This window comes from Dysidea avara, chromosome 10 (assembly GCF_963678975.1).
Source record: "Dysidea avara chromosome 10, odDysAvar1.4, whole genome shotgun sequence".
Lineage (NCBI taxonomy): Eukaryota > Metazoa > Porifera > Demospongiae > Dictyoceratida > Dysideidae > Dysidea > Dysidea avara.
Window position 1 is genome coordinate 20259013 of NC_089281.1, and position 18330 is coordinate 20277342.

General features: G+C 38.3%; 1 protein-coding gene across 7 annotated transcripts in view; it reads left to right on the plus strand.

The window, feature by feature from the left end:
• The window catches only part of LOC136268686 (protein NLRC3-like), a 44938-nt gene that overhangs the window by 19996 nt on the left and 6612 nt on the right, over positions 1-18330 (plus strand). For 6 of the 7 annotated variants that reach the window (XM_066064086.1, XM_066064091.1, XM_066064090.1 and 3 more), the window contains exons 3-8: positions 3292-3337; positions 3388-3747; positions 4428-4975; positions 5384-5541; positions 5850-6193; positions 8831-8923. In XM_066064086.1, the coding sequence (XP_065920158.1) occupies positions 3310-3337; positions 3388-3747; positions 4428-4975; positions 5384-5541; positions 5850-6193; positions 8831-8923 (1531 nt within the window). In that variant the 5' untranslated portion in view covers positions 3292-3309. The remainder of the gene's footprint in view (positions 1-3291; positions 3338-3387; positions 3748-4427; positions 4976-5383; positions 5542-5849; positions 6194-8830; positions 8924-18330) is intronic. The other variant, XM_066064092.1, reaches the window with a different exon arrangement.

Below are 18330 nucleotides of genomic sequence, written 5' to 3' on the forward strand. Positions count from 1 at the left end.
TGAGCTCATGCCAGTACAACTAATCACCCAAGCCGGTACAGGCTGATAGCCCATGCCACGCTGAGTGGTCAATTACCCCAGCCAATACGAGTTCTACCACTGGATTGCTTTTAACATATCTAAGTACTTCAATGATGGGTGGGAGAAGGTAACGTTGCTGTTACGTTTGTTAATGTAAACAGACAAGTCCTGGAGATATCATGGAAATACTTTACCATGTGTCACAATAGAATCGATTGTGGGTTGTGACCAAAACCTTCCATGAATGTCTATTTTGAACTACGCATGAGTTACTTTGTTAAACTAGTTTGTGTGCATTACAGGCTGCTAATAATTCGTGCAACGCATGTTAATTATGAGTCCTATTGTATGGCTGCAAGCTACCACTAGAAAGTTCCATAAATCATTTAAAGCATTGCCTTGCTCGTGCTATATGAAAAGTAAAGCACTCAGCCACATGCACCTCGTGCTTTATATTTGTATAGCAGTCACGGCAATGCTTTAACATATACATATGTGTACCTAGCTAACTTATGCATAACTACACTGCTGTTTGTGTAGTTTGACCTCTATCCGAAATGATGTCGCAACATAAAATGGCCGCCAATAGTGGGGGGACTTTAATATTTTCGAGTACAGGTGCCTATGGAGAAAAAAATTTAGACTGATCCAAGATAGAAGATACAGAGCTCTAACTAACAGGTATGGTTATATAATACAGTGGAACCTCCCTTATCCGGACCTCTATTATCCAGGCACCTTCATTGTCTGGACAGCCCAAATTGGTCATGTGGCTTGTAGTTTATTGACCATAATGAAGTTTGGTTTAGATGAAAGCACAAGGAGGGAGCCTAAAGGTTGCTGTTTACCTGTTTGGTGGATTGTTTATTCTACTACTAATAACTACCACTTGGTTGCTAGGTGATAATGCATTTTTACAGCCCAGGGGAGTGACCATGAATGCTCTGTAGTGACTTCCCCCTCTGCCCACTCAACTGCATAGCACTAACTGATAGCAATAACAACATTACTTGTATTTAAATTAGCCACTTTAGCATAATAGCATGTTATTCTTAGTTACGGACATTTCTGAGATACGGACTGTAGTATGTACCAGACTGCCCGGATAAGAGAGGTTCCACTGTATAAGGTTGAACTTACGCTATAGTCGGAATCTACGATGGAAAAGCTTCCAAAAGACGGTTAAATGATTTATTGTAATGTCTTATAACCATACCTGTTGGCTGAACTCCATATCTCTTTTCTCGGCTGAAATATGACTGATCAAAAAATTTTCTCCATAGGCATCTGTACTCGAAAATATTAATGTCCCCCACTATTGGTGGCCATTTTATGTTTGTGGCGTCATTTCTGATATAGGTCATTATAGACTACGCTGTTACTGTATGAATAATATAGAAGCTAAGCTATAATGCTTTAAAATATTAATTCTTTGAATCATCAATATGCCCATAAGGGTATTCAGTTCATATGAGTCATGTACCTAAGGTGTACACATACAGTGTATTAGTTCCATAATAGAGATCATGAATGTTTGCACTATGGCTGTGACAAAGCTTTGAATGTTTCGTGGGTTTGAAGGTTAAGTTAGCTTCAAATTTTAATGGAAGCTTCGTAATGCACTCATAGCCTAAAAAAGAACTACAAATAAATGTCATTATTTTATTGCAGCTGCTTATTCATCTTGCACAATCAATGTCCATCTCTTCGCAATTGTTCTTCGTGTGCAAAGCCAACTTTTAAACCATTGCAGTTTTTGGTGCAATATTGCATACCCCAGTATACCGTATTTCTATAAATATAAGCTATGAGAAATTTTTACTAATTAAAGTTTTGTGTTAAAATTTTCACCTGTGTCCTCAAGCGATGAAAAAATTTTAACAATGAATTATATAAATTTATTAATTCTATATGGCCTTTTTGTCAGAATGACAAGCAGCGAAACTGAAATGTGGCATCTCCGTTCCATGGAGGCTGCACTGGCCCCAGATTCAGAAGTTGTCCATCAGTAGACCGTCAGAAATCAAGCAATGGACTGGAATTGCTGTAGCTAGAAGCTCATTCCATGCAACTTGCATATTTGTGCATATCTTCATTTAATGTGTCCTGTAGTAGCTGTCTATCACGGAATGGCATCATTAGCTAGCTACCAATGTGTGGCGAAATAGACGAAGATAGAAGACTGCAGCGAAGAGCAAAGACATATGCTTGACACGCCACTGGCCAAGCCTCGATCCAGGTGGCCAGAAAGCAGTTAACTGAATTCATTCAACTTCTCGAATATTACGTTGGTAAAAAATTTTTGCATAATTAAATTTTGTTGGATGCTGTAGCTTTGACGAAATATTTTTAACGGTTTATAAATATAGAAATACGGTATATAGTGCACACATCATAGACATACACCTGTCTTCCCTTTTTTTTCAATGACAGAGCAAGATGCTGATTTGCTGTTGTACACCAACTATGACTTTGTGTTGCCAAGTTATCATGTAGGAATAAAGCTAAAATCATCCATAGTTTTGCACCATGCCTTCAACAGTTGAAGTAAGTATGTTTAGGCTAACTCTCCGTGTGTTGGCCTATTAATGACAAGAGTTCATATGGAGTGGTTAGCTAGTTATAATTGTAGAAATTACTATCCCTTGTTGAATCTATAAAGATTGGAAGCCTTAGTAAAGCAATTACAATAGTTCTAAAGTTGAAAACCAATACACTGATACTTATTTTAAGCCTGAGGTAGTTAATACTTGAATGTAATGGAGAACCAATCAAGACTCAAACTAGTGTGTATTTGTAAATGTTAGTGGTTGGAGCATGAATAAGTAATCCGTATTAGTGATAAATTTCACCAAAGGAGTGCTTCAGCCAAAAAGTGGTAATGTACTTAGTGCTTTGTTCTCATGTATGTACTGTATTATAGTGTTACGTGAATGGCACTATTAGCTGTGGTACCACTTAAATGCAACATCATCTTGCACAAGTGCAAGCAATTAAAAAACTTGCTAATTAAAGGGCATGGTACCCTTTTCGTTGCAAGTGTTAATTCCTGTTTCGTTTTGAATGAATGCTCATGAGCAAAATGGATGCCACACCCTTTAATTAGCAAGTTATTTAATCACTTGCACTCATGCAAGACAACATTGCATTTGGGCGGTACCGTACATACACATACTACAAGTGTGAGTAGGACATACAGTAGATTACAAAGTGTACGTGTTTTCTTAAACACTGTTAGTTTACAGGAACATTGACCTGTTTCTTGTATAGGAAGAATATGAGTGTATAATGTCAAACCAGCCTCAACAACAAACTGGTTAGTGATCACATTTGGTATATGTAGTGTTATAGTTAATGTGTTATCAGTTTCCAGTGAGGACCACACCACCAGTGAACATGATGAACATCAAACTCATTCATCACAACAACTAGTGAACCAGTATCCCTCCATGACGACTGGACATCCACAACTACCAACATTTGGATCACAAGTTTATCCAACACCATTTCAACAACTGCAGTATCAACAAGCTTACCACATGATATATCCACAACAAGGAATGTTACCATATGCTCCAAGTTACCCTGTGAGTTCACCACTACTAGTACAGCAACAGCAACAACAACAACAACTACAAGCTCCACTACAACTACAAGCTCCACAACAACTACAAGCTTCACAACAGCTACAAGCTCCACAACAACAACAACAACAATTTAATCAAGGTAAAATTACTAAATGCATTAATTGTGGTGATAGCATTGCTATCGAGATTCAGTGGTATAGACTTTTGGTATTGCCAGGACCTATACATAGCTACATAACAGCATACGCAGCTATAGGTAAAATTTATGTAGAGGGAAAGCAAGTATTAGTGTGGAAAGCTTGCCAACCTAAAGAGGTCTGGAAGGATGCCCCCAGGCCTGGGTTCTTTTAACTTTTTACACCCTGTCAAGACTTACAGTGATAATTATTACATTTACAGGTGGTAGTACAACTGTTTATCACACCTGGAGTAGGGTTGGAACGAATGTACAAATACATCGTTTGAAGCTTCTTTTGAAAATGTTACCGAAGCCTCGAAGCTTTGTTACACAAGTCATGTAAACAATTAATGAACACAATCGATGGTTATTAGGGGTACTGTGCACTGTAGTACCACTCCTACACTTTGTTATTGTTTAAACTATAACTACACCCAAAAATGCATACAGTGTAAATGGCAGCTTCCACAAGGAGTGGCAATACTTGTGCAACTGGTTTAACTTGTTAGTATCCATGGTAATGAAGCTTTGGTGGAGTAAAGCAGCATCAGAATGTTATGAAATCAAACGAAACTTTGAACTATTTTGTCTCAACCCTATTGTAGAGTGATGTTACATGATGGTGATGTTCTTTATTATAGGGATGATCAATCCCATGATGTTTCCCCAACAACTATGGCCAATACCACATCCTCTACCACTAGCTGGATACCCTGTATATCCACCTCAACTACAACACAGTCAAGGTGATATGATGGGGACATCTGTTCGTAGTAATGTTCATCTGAGACACAACAACATGATCCCTCCAGTGATATCTACACTACCAACCACTAGTCCTCACCATCAGTACTCACAACACTTACCATATAATCCATATTATCACATGATACCTGAACAATCATTATATCCACCTCAGATAAGACCTATCTCATCCCCAACAGATCCACAACAACAAAACAATCAAGATGATAGTGGTGGTAGTGTGGTGAGGCCAGTAACAGTTAATACTGAACAGAATGTGATCTCCAATTCAGTTCCACCTCCTTCATCTTCATATCATTCATCAACTCCACCCAGGTCACTGGTGGTTGATTCATTGGTAACTGTAACAAGTACAATTTGCTCCAGTCATCATAGGTCACCTTGTGTATCATTTTCTTTGGTAGGGTCATCATCGTCATCACAGGTATGGATGTAGTGAATGATATTTTGTATATTGTAGATGTCTACATGTTACTATATCTGCTTGTCACAGGATATTGGAACATTCAATTATGCTGTTTTTCCCCTGTCCGTTATGAAACATTTTCACAAAATGAGTAGCCATGTCCAATTTATTATGTAAATGGCTGTTTCCTTTTAGCTGGCAACTCTAAATCACTAAACTTTAAGCATGTAATGAATTCATTACAGGGGTGGGTATTTAATGGTTGTCTTCATTACAAAGTGATGTCTGTTGTACAGAGGTTACAGGACTACGCTATACCATTCATACTTAGGAGGGTTCCATTATTTGGAATGTACATATCTTAATGGATGTTCCACTTCTTATTTTGATACTTTACAAGAGTTGTTATTATTTCCTTATACGTAGGACACTATGGGAACTTTAGTAATGGACAACAACTCTGTTACCCACGTGTCTTCTTTGCCATCAACTTCAGGATTATCACAAGTGTCTAATGTAACTGTTACTAGAGTTGATAGTCCCAAGTTACACTACCAAACAACTGAAAACGTCATATACACAAGGTGGGTAACTGTAACAGTATGTACAGACATTACATATAATAGGCAACATAATCAATCTCTTACAGTAACATATTCCTTCAGAAAGTGATAGTGAACAATGTGGGTCTTTAATTCTTTAGAAAAGACACTAACTATACCAGTGGTCATTTTCAGAAGACTACATCACTAGGGTCATATCTGGGTCACATCTGAGTTGCCATTTGTGTCAGTTAGTGATCCAAGGAAACAACCATGACCCAGTTTCAACCATGATACTAGCTACGTTTTCATAAAATTTTATACTTATCTATGGTTTCTTATTATTATAGGTCATCACAAACCTGCTCACTGTTACAGATCTTTAAGAAATATTATTCAGATCTTGTTACATCATTGCCAATGAATGATACTGTGTTCCTCGCAAAGTTATATTCAAATGATCTTTTACCGGGTGGCATGAATGAGATCATCAAGTCAATTCCCACTGCATCACAAAGAACTACCGAATTATTGGATAATGTTATTAAACCAACTATCAATAGTAATGATGGTACAAGGCTTGGTGTACTACTGGAAGTGATGAAAGACAGTGAAGATGATAATTTAAGAAGGCTGGCCAGTACCATCTTGTCTGCCTTGAGGGAGGGATTAATCAATGCCAAAACAGCTACAGGTACATATACTCTTAACAAATAGATTATCATACAGTGCATAGCAGGGACAACGAAGGTATGGCATGGCCCGTGATAAAGTATCACCCAAAAACCTGCCTCAATTTTCTCTCATGATGACATGACAGTATTGGTTGGGTAAAATCTAGCCCAAAAGTGCCTTAAGATCAACTTGAATGTTTTCGTCAAGTTGCTACAAAATTATAAAAAATTTTATTCAATGGAATTTTCTACTGACTGACTGCCTGATGTCTTATTCAAGCATAGCAGAAAAGTGGCTACAGCTATGGCCCTACTTCTTTCACGGAAATGCTTAGAATTCACTTAAGAAGAAACCTTTGGCATATTAATAGCCATTATAAGCCATACAATACGTGCGCTAGTGTCTTACTTTATCTTTCCATATACTATAGTGGCCTTAGTACAGTACAGCTTTGATCTCCTGGCATGAACGTACTGCACTGACATTGGAGTACACGTGTGGGTCAAGTTCAGCGAGCTGTTCTCCCTTGTAGATGAGATGTTGCCTGCCACCAGAGAATGGACTGCTTATGTAGAAAGTGTATGTATGAAAGTAGATTATTGTTGTAAGTGAGTTAGTCTGGCGTAGCTGTGTGTAAGTGAAATAGTACACCAGACCTTGGAGCCGTTGGTGTATATATGCAGCTGGAATGTAAGCGGACAACCACTTGTGCTTCTATGATAATAATTTATGATTGCTGCAGATCATGTTCCCACTCATGAATATGATTAACTATGTGAGATGGTTATGAATTGACAAAAAAGTTCACTAACCAGTTAGTCTCGCGGCGCCCGACCCTAAAAGAGGGTCTGGTGAAACTGTGTACAAAAAGTTTGGTGCTGCCGGAATGTTGGAAGCTCCAATCAGATCGCTCCATTTCAAATTGATTATGTAATGCGTACATTTCAAAAGATTCGCGGCTTACGGTTAATTACATCCGGTGACTCTGCTGCTTAAACTCATTGAGAAAACAGCCATACAATTCTGTTGGGTTCGTTTTAATGTTGAATAAATAAAGTAGGGCTATTGGTTTGGTGATGCTGTAAGCGGATCTGGTTGAATGGATGTTGTGACGTAAACAGTGCACTTACGTAACATGTAAAACGTCATCCAATAAACATTCCAGAGCTCAAACTTTTTGTACACAGTTTCATCAGACCCTCTTTTTAGGGTCGGGCGCCGCGAGACTACTAACAAGTATAAGAAAAAGTTTTAAACTAGAGTAGGGACAATGTAGTACCGCTTCAATAAAAAGTACAGTGATGGGATGGCTGAGATGTAAATTGAGCTTCTCTTTGTTGAGATCTGCAATTATGTGCATTCGCAGTGCCAGGTCCAGTTTGCGCTGTCCCATTGCTGAGGCACTGATTGCTGTGCAGGTCGCTGAGGCCCATATGTAAGATAATTTGTTTTTGTTTATTATGTACTGTTTTATCTTATGTCATTAATTTGTAAAAAAAAAAAAAAAAAGTACAGTTGTTCCAAAATAATTTAAAAGGTGTCATTGTGAATCTGTATGCCTGCCTGCCTGCCTGTCATTGTGAATCTGTATGCCTGCCTGCCTGCCTGCCTGCCTGCCTGCCTGCCTGCCTGCCTGCCTGCCTGCCTGCCTGCCTGCCTGCCTGCCTGCCTGCCTGCCTGCCTGCCTGCCTGCCTGCCTGCCTGCCTGCCTGCCTGCCTGCCTGCCTGCCTGCCTGCCTGCCTGCCTGCCTGCCTGCCTGCCTGCCTGCCTGCCTGCCTGCCTGCCTGCGACCACAGTCGCAAGGGTAGAGGCCAAACAAAGCAGCGTAAGGTCACCATTTTACACCACAGCAACAAACTTATTGGTGGGATGTGCCTTTTGTAGTTCCAACGAATGTCTGCCTTCTGTGCTTTGCCATTCCTTTTATCCATCCTAACTACCTGGTAGACTCCTGTAAGCATTTGAGCATAAATTGGATGGCTGCAGCATTAAGGCTGCCAGTCGTAGATTTTTCTCCTTTCTACATCCTTTTCATACACACTTTATATAACAACTTTAACAGGCTGTAGGACCAGGTGTCCTGCAGACCTTCAGGACTTGTGATGTAAAGCCTTAATGAATAACCAATATCCATTTGGTTCCACATGGTGTACTTAGTCACTCTCTAGGGTTCCTATGGATGCAAAAATTAACAAGGAGAAAACATTCTGACCGCCTGGCAGATTCCTGTAAGTGTTAATCAGGAGTGTAAATCGGATGGCTGCAGGATCCAGACTACCTAGGTCCAGTCATGGATTTTTTCTCCTTTCTACATCCTACTTTATGTAACATCTTTAAACAGGCTGTAGGACCAGGTGTCTTGTAGACCTTCAGCACTTGTATTGTAAAGTCTTAATAAATAAATAAATGGTCTTCTTCTTCATGCAAACCATACCATTGCATTAATTTTCCATGTCGACACTTTCCTTGAAGGAGCATATTTAGATGCCACGAAACTAAATGAGGCGTTTAACGGACTGTAGCAGCTAAGGTTTGCTTTTAAAACAATTGTCATGCCCTCGTCAATGATCAGAATATGCCATGACAAGGATCTAGATCAGTAGGAAAACAAGGCATTGTGCCATACCCATTACAATAGATTTGTTACTTTTTTAGGTCTTGAAGAAGGAAATGATGAACTTAGTGAAGCCAAACTAGTGGGAAATATTTTGGAAAAGAATCAGATGTCATCTGGTAACACCACTGCTAGTAAGTGAAAAAATGGTGCGGCCTTAAAAAGCCTGGGTGAAAAAGTTGTAAAATCAAAGGTAGCGGCCAAGAAATGGCTGCAATAATGTTAATGCTAATAAATTTTAACAATGCACACAGCCATTATTAATTTTTTTAGCATTAACATCATTGCAGCCATTTCTTGGCGCCACCTTTGATTTCCCAACTTTTTTCACCCAAGCTTTTTAAGGCCGCACCATTTTTTCACAGCTTGGCTGTTTTTGTGTGGGTTTCACTTCTTTTTGTACTTATAAGGCCACAAAACCAGCCTATGGCTGACTTTGAGGTTTGTTTTTACTCAAACTTCTTCTCTTCTATGTAGATACAATGATGATTATTGAAGACAGACTTATAAATGTATTTCATTGCATGATTTAATTCAATATCTGATAATATTATTGTAATACTCTAATAGAGTGCACATTTTTTGAGGACTTCTAATAGAACATACATAGAAAGTTCTAGAACAATCTAGTACTTCTATTGGTAGATCTATGAAATTACAAATGTTTGTTATAAGCAGATTTCAACTAGAAATTTCATTTATAAAGCAGAAATTAAGTGAGGTGATTAGCCAAAGTAGCAGTGGTTCAGTGGTTAAGGATGCAGGTGTTAGGTATGGAGGTCCCTGGTTCGAACGCTGGTAAGCTTTTTTTTGACATTTTTTGTACACCTTTTTTACCCTGTGGTGACTGCTCTATTAGAATATCTCAATCCTGCGATTTTACACTTGCTTAGTTTTTGCTTTATAACTTTGTTGCTGTAACTCTATTGCTATTCAAACTATCAAAAGGCACTGCTACAATGATCAGCCTATCTACACACCAATTTTCAAGTTATTTCTATACTTGGTTTACCCTGTAGCCATGACAGAAGTTTGATCTTTTTTTACTTGAATAAACGCTCATAACTCCTTGAATATTACTCAGATACACAACAAACTAGGTACGTGAATCCACCATTACATGCTCTTCATTTGTACCGTAGATCGAGGCAATCGAGTTGCATGTTTGCATTTTATAGCAATTTTTGCAAAGTGTGCAAAAAGAAATCGAAGCCCCAGTAGCCCCCATACGGCATAAGGAGAAAAAAACGAAGAAATTAAAACGAAAGTTTGAGCGCCCATATCTAGCAAATGGCTGTTGCAAATTTAATCAAATTTGCTGTGTGGCGTACCCTACTTGGGGGACAGCTATAATGCAAAAATGGTGTGCTTTGGAGAAGGGGCCATGGAGCTATGCATGCATGAAAAAGCTGTTTTCTTTCTTCCTGTAAATATACTCACGGTGTGGTCACCGGCTTTCTTGGCCGCACGACACACTACCATGTGTCTTGATACCCCAATCATAAATCATGCATCTTTTACAATGCCCAGCATATTACTATCTTAGTATATATGGTTGGTCACGCGTCATCAAACATCTCGTGATCTCAAAGAAAAGTTCAACCCATTCAACCCCAACACCTCAGTATCGTTGTAAAGTATTCTAATGCACGAATTAGTATCGATAAATTATGGCTCCCAGTGCCCTTCGTTCAGCCACAAAGCATGCTGTGTGGCTTTCTTATCCAAGAAACAAAGGATACATTATGAATACTTCACGTGGATGTGATGTAAAGGGAAGAAAATTCCAACACCTATTTCAAAAGCCATTTTTGGTTGTGCAATAACACGCATCAATGCATCATAGGACTATGACACATGACCAACCTCCTCTGTGGCATTAATATAATTGCAGCCATTTCTTGGCTGTAACCTTTGATTTCACGACTTTTAACCCTGATTATTTGTTGCTCCACGTTGTCATAGATATCGTGTTTGTTGTAATCACAAGCCCCAAGGCTAGCAATAAGCCTTGCTTTTTATTTATCTTTTGCTTTGCTACAGGAATAAGAGTATATATTTGAACTATTTAGATGAATTTATTTGCAAATGTAGTACTATTGCATAGCTGAATGCTGTATAGTGTGACTTGTTAAGTAGTTGAATTACGTACAGAGTGACTCGTTACAAAGCTGAATGCCCTAAAGGGTGACTTGCTATGGCACTGAATGCTGTACAGGGTGACATGTTACATAACTGGATGCTCTACCTAGTGACTAGTTATGTGGGTGAATGCTCTACAGGGTGTACATAGCTGATCACTTTACAGTGTGATTTGTTGCAAAGCTAGGTAAATGCTCCACAAGGTGACATGTTACATAACTGGATACTCTACAGGTAGCTTGTTAAGTTGCTCAATGCTCCAGTACATAGCCAAATCCTTTAATAGGATGACTACGCTATTAGAGTATCAAAATTACACACTTGTTATGCAAATCTGATTTTTGTAGAGTTGTACAGATAATTGGATTGGTAATCGGTAATTGGTAAAGCTGATAATTAGTTGTTTTTACCATAATTGGTTGTAATGAACTGTGGCCAGCAGATTATTAGCCTATTTAGCTTCATCAGGTGCAGTACCACTGGAGGGAGAGGGCTGGTGTCAAAATTTCTGGAATATGCTTTGCTAATTTTGTGGTAACCACAAAGCCAACCCTAGTGAGATAGTTGGAGCCCTAGGCCACTTGTCTGATTACCAACTTTGAGTCGAGATAAGTGTACAACCTCATAGCACTGGCTTTACAAGCTGTACGTTTAGTGGAATATGTACAAATGTAACTTGTAGAGACCTACAATCGGGTATCAGTTAACGATCACTAAAATATCAAATATTGGCTTAGCCTAAAATGGGATGATCGGTGCAACAATACACTTTTGTAGTATAATAGTTTTCAGTCCGATTCTTCTAAATCACTGACATACTTTCTATGATGATTTATCTATCTACACATAGCAATGACAAACAAATCTTTTTAAAGTAGAAGTAAACTACATACATTTTTAGCTACAGCATCTTGTACAGCATGAAAATATTTTGATATGTATGTTTGTCATGTTTGCTTTTGTAATAGATAGCAGTTGTTAAATAAACAAATGGGTGTTTCTCCAGACTTCTCTACTGAGCACCATTGGTGATCATGGCACAAATGACTTCCACTTTATATTAGCGGTTGCGTATACTGTAAGTCGTACGTTTAGCACCCATATCTCACGAACAACTGTGTGAATTTGATAAAATTTTCAGTGTGGCCTATTGTACCATGCAGACAGCTATAATGCAAAATGGTGTGCTTTAGAGAAGGGACCATGGAACTATGCAAGTGTGAAAATTGCTTTTTCTTCCTGTCGATATATGTACACAAGGTGTGACACACCGCCTTTCTTGGCCACCGCTGTGTCTTGAGAATAATCTGTGATCCTGTGAGTTCTACACAAAGAAACTATTCAGCTGCATGATGTTATAAGGACAGCTGGTAGGTTGGGGGTAGCTCTGTTCTGAGGCATGGTTACTATGTTCCTATTCATTTAAGGGTATGTAGTTTTCCTGCTCCACTTTTATCACTGATTGAATGGTTATATAAGTGATGGACCTATTACTACTGTATCTATTCACTCTTACAGTAGTGCCGGTAGGCACTTCAAATGCCTGTGGTGTCTGATTACACTCCTATAAGGAAAGTGTCAATATGGAAAATTACGCTGTACTTCTGTATGGTTTCCTAGCATGAAGAAGATTTAAAGTTCAAAGGAAAGACAAGGTGTAGAGAGGGTAGACATCAGCGTTGAAACCGGGTCACTACTGCTGACCCTGATCCGGATAGCAATCTGGGTCAGACCTGGATTTGACCCGGGTGTGACCCGGATTAAGTAAAAGTGAGGTGTGCACCAAGAACTATGTTTTGAGTACTCGACTAGCCCGTTAAGCACAAGAGTAGCTATATAAAAACCAAGTAGGTGAGGTCTATAATTAACAATGTTAGTCAGTGGGCATGTTTCCACATAAGTTTGCAGATATGTTTCCTGCAAGTGGGTGTGGCTTTGTACATACCTGACACACTGTAATTACAAACAGTAAGATGCATTCCTGATATAAATGGGTGTGGCTCATGAAAGAGGCTGGCCTTGACCATATTCTACAACAATTGATTAGTGGGCGTGTCTCCACATAATCCTGCAGGCAGTTATGAGCATGGTTTCATGCATTCCTATAAACTTTAATATCACTGATGTAAATGGGCGTAGCTGCACGTATGGCTGCAGACAGTCGTCTGATAAGTGGGCGTAGCTCACAAAAGAAGCTGGGTTACATCATACTTGATTATGACACATTTATACACTTCTGTATTGTCCATCTAATTAATTTGCTTCACACGATCCAATCCAGGTCAGACCCGGATGACCCGACCTGGTTTCAACGCTGGTAGACACTTGCTGGGATCTGAAAAGGTGCATCTTACATGCAAGTTTGCTATTGTGGCATGAAATGGTGGCCATACACTGCTTTGTTTAGCCTCCAGACTCAAGACTATATCATCAGGCAGGCTGGCATGCAGGCACACCAATAATTGGGTATCAGCAGTTTTTTAAATTCAATTTTTATATAGTAAATTTGGGACAGATTTAGTGTGTAAGAAGTAGCATTGCACTTTTAGTACCATTCTTTCCTTTATTGCACTATGAATTCACTGAAGATGACTTGCAAGTAGTAAAAATAATAATTTTATATAAGAAATTGAGAAGTTATAAGGTACCATAATTGACTTATAAAATAAGTTTTATGTGCAAAACTGTATGCACAACAAATTTTTATTTTATACTATTACTACCGGTCGACCATGTCTTTGTTTGCTGGATACAAGGTTTAAAGTTTTTGAGCATTATATAGGTGATATTAATTTTCAACTAAGACACATCAAACATGAAAGAACATGGCATAACAATCGATCACAATATTTAAGATCATGCACCAATTAATAGATATACCAACTGATACCATACTCATACCAGCTCCATCAAACTACTCTCTACGAGGGCATTCAATGAGGCTTTTACAGCCAAACACAAGAGTAAACTCATACCTTAACTCATTCTTCCCTTCAAGTATAAAGATCTGGAATAATTTACCCAACGACCTCATCACCTGTTCAAGTTTAGACCAATTTAAAGCAAGGCTAGCTGAACATCAATTAATCACATAATTAATTTTGTTGATTCACTATCTGTGCTTGTATATACTCTTTGTAAGAGGTTTTGCACAGTAAACAATAATAATAATTATAATCTTATTTCTACTACAGTGTCATTGTTGTAATAAATCAAAATACTCTAATAAAGCAGTCACTCTTGACTGGTTGTTTTTCTATCTAATCTCCATGTAGCTAACTAACTATTCCACTTGTGTACATGTACCATCACCTACGGTCACAGAAATCATCAAGTGCACATGACCAAGTTGTGCTTGCTATCATAGTACAAAAATATGTCATGACTTTGACACCTCAGATCAAAGGAAACCACAAGTCATATTTCACATATGACCACAAATGCCAAAGCAGTACAAAGCATTGGTCCCTTTGATTGTATCTCTAGTTTTACCTTGTGGGTTTGAGTTTAGCATATAGACTAGGCTAAATGTTGTCTTGAAGAAAAAGTGTAGATGAACACCTACAAGCATCACCAAATAATTGTTGTAATGAAAGTGGGAATCATTTTTCTACACAGCACATTGCTCAGACATTGTAAAGGTCAGTAACTTAACTCTTAAGTACTTACATTGATGAATGAACTTAGTTTAGGGATTCCTAATGGGATTAGACAGCTAGAAGTGGTGCCACTAAAACCAGAGAAACCCACAATCTGTTCTTTAAAAAAGTACAGTGTTCAGGCTGTATGAATAACAATTCTCATAAGTACTATAGCTCACACTTTTAATTCATGATCCGTGTTTAGATACCTGTGTATAAAACAAATAGGGTATAATGTGACTGGATCTATGAAAACCCAACACAATCACGTAAGCCTAAATTTACAGTATACTGTTGATTTCATTTTTGTGTGAACAGTTCCGTCCGTGATACAAGTTCCGTGTTATCAATAAGGTAAAGCTCAAACCTTTCTTCACGTTAACTTTGCCACTGTATTGTCACAGTGATTTCTTATGAGTAGTTGTGACCAATCCGTAAGCTGCCGGTTGCTAAAAAATCGCCACGGAATAATTCACAGTGTGGACGGAATGTTCAAATGAAAATAAAAACAACAGTGGATCCAAACCTCAGTTATCCGAACACTTCGATTATCCAAACGTCAAATGTGACTGTTCTATTAGAGTATTTTGTCATCAGTGTGCATTCTATTAGAGTAATGACTGTTCTATTAGAGTAATTCAACGAAGCTCTGTATATAAATCAATGGGCTTCAGTTACTATATAGCTGGTAATTTTTGAAAGGTTTTTATTTTCGGATATTTCGAAGAGGCCTTCTCTTCGGAAATAATTCCCACGTCTGGTTGTTTTTCGAAAATAAATTCCCACAAGTGAAAGCAACCGTCCAACTTTCGGGGATTCGTTTGTGTATTCCTCGAGTTTTAGCTCAGTATTGCTGATGACAACAAATCACCCTGTAGAGAGTTTAGCTACAAACAAATCAATGTGCAGAGAGATCAACTACAAACAAACCATCCTGTAGAGAGGTCATCTAGAAACTAGACACAATGTAAGGAGTTCAGCTACAAGCAATACACCCTTTTGAGATTTCAGCTACAAACAAATCAACCTGTAGAGACTTCAGCTAGAAACAAATCAACCTGCAGAGAGATCAGCTACAAACAAATCACCCTGTAGAGAGTTCAGCTAAAACAAATCAACCTGCAGAGAGATCAGCTAGAAACAAATCACCTTATAGACAGTTCAGCTACAAACAGATTACCCTGTAGAGAGATCGACTACACACAAATCAACTTGTAGAGAGATCAGCTAGAAACAAATCACCCTGTAGAGACTTCAGCTACAAACAAATCAACCTGCAGAGAGATCAGCTACAAACAAATCACTCTGTACAAAGAAACCATCATGTAGAGAGTTCAGCTACAAAGAAAGCACCATGTAGAGAGTTTAGCTGCAAACAAATCACCTGTAGAGAGTTCAGCTAGAAACAAATCACCCTGTAGAGAGATCAGCTAGAAGAGGTCACCTTGTAGAGAGTTCAGCTACAAAGAAACCATCATGTGGAGAGTTCAGCTACAAAGAAATCACCCTATACAGAGTCCAGCTAGAAGAAGTCACCTTGTAGAGAGTTCAGCAACAAAGAAACCATCATGTAGAGAGTTCAGCTACAAAGAAACCACCGTGGATGTAGAGAGTTTAGCTGCAAACAAATAACCTGTAGAGAGTTCAGCTAGAAACAAATCACCCTGTAGAGAAATCAGCTAGAAGAGGTCACCTGTAGAGAGTTCAGCTACAAAGAAACCATCCTGTATATAGTTCAGCTATATTTTAAGTCACCCAGTAGAGAGATCAGCTGCTAAAAAGTATCCTGTGGGGAATAATGGGCATGTAATAAATATATGTATATAATTTGTATAATTACTAATAAAATCAAAAATAATTGAAGTATTAAAAATCTTCTATAAGTTCTTTTCTTCTTCCTGTGGTAAATAAAAAAACACATGCTGGCTTTGCAGTATACAAATACAAAAAGAAGTGATATCTAATCAAAAACAGCCAAGCTGTTAAAAAAGGTGCGGCCCCCAAAAAGGCCATGGTGAAAAAAGATGTGAAATCCAAGATGGCAGCCAAGAAATGGCTGTGATGGTAGGTTAATGGTAAAAATTTTAATAACGACAATTCAGGTGAATTTTGTGCTACTTGGTCTTGGCATCAAATTCGCCTGAATTGTCGTTATTAAAATTTTTACCATTAACCTACCATCACAGCCATTTCTTGGCCGCCACGTTGGATTTCACATCTTTTTTCACCATGGCCTTTTGGGGGCCGCACCTTTTTTTACAGCTTGGCTGTTTTTGATTCGATAGTATTAGCCCTGTAGATACTGTTACATATGGATATGGAAGGCGCTTTGGTAGAAGAAATGATGATGATCTTGTTTACGTAGTTTTTTTTGTTGCATGTGTAATTTACTTATTGTTTTAAAATTTCGATTTTCTCAACACACATGCTTGTGCAAACAAGTCAGGTTTTTGCTGAGATGGTCACATTTATAGTGAAGGATTAATTATCAAGATACCGAGACATACATATGCTAAAAAGTCATCTCCATACAACCTCCAAATACAACAGTAAAATTTTCATCCTGGTCCAATGTCTAGTAATTGTATACTGTCATGATAGAGACTCTACTGTACAAAATACATGTTATCATGGTATGCACTAATTACACCTTTTACAATTAAGTTTTACAACACTAATACATGTATGGTTAAACTCACCAATTGTGTCTCAGTGGCACTAAATCGCTTCAACATGAAAAGACAACCTTCAGGAGATGAGACAACAGCCTTAAGATTCTCCCAAAGATCACAGCCTATTCTGGTATGCTTATTTACTAGTAATATAAAAGGTGTTTATTTGCAATAGGACATAATTCAGGGCCAGCTCACTATTTTACCATTGGGTGGGCCAAACTTGACAGAGTTAAAATCACTGCATGCTGTGCTTGCAAAATTCAAAGCATTTTGTCTTCTAGGAGGGTCAGGGGGCATGCCTCTCCAGGAAATTTTTTGAAATTTAGATGCTTGAGAATGAAAATTATGATAATTTGGACAGAAAATTTGTTAAATGTAATCAGTAGTCTTAAAGCTAGCTAGTATCCCGCTTAAAATTTTTGCCGGTCCATCTTTCCATTTGTTGAAAGCTGTCGGCAATGCAATGTTGGTAAATCAACCAGTTAATATTAGGCAACTCCAAGAAAATTCCTTGTTTCCCATTTCATTGACCTCAAAAATACATGCGGGTGGGCAGTTCATTATTCATTATAGATATTTCCACTTATTTTCAAATAACTAACTTACAAGTAAGAATAAACTTACAAAAGCTTGTTGTATAAGCTATGTATTTTCTTCTCCCTGTGGCTTGGCAGTGTGGCAAAACACTTCTTTATCATCATAATGAAGAAAACTAAACTCAATAAACCATGAATCTTGTCCAGTTCAATGACGACATGTGTTGTCACATATGTTGAGACTCTAAACGCCTAAATAAATGTCATAAATACCTGTCCTAAATAAAGGCCAAGGGTGTTACTTTACCAGATCCATAGTGTGAGATAACAATTGTGAATGGCCTCCTACAACAACTACAACCACGACAAACAATGTCAACAGTGGCTGTTACAAGGAAATCAGGAGTCGGAATAAGTTAACTGGTTTACTCAGTTAAAATATTTAGGCAGGAATTATTGGGTGGGCCATGGCCCACCTGGTCCACCCTGCTGAGCCAGCATAGACATAATTATGTGCCCCTCTATTGTATCTGGCCATACTCGCCAT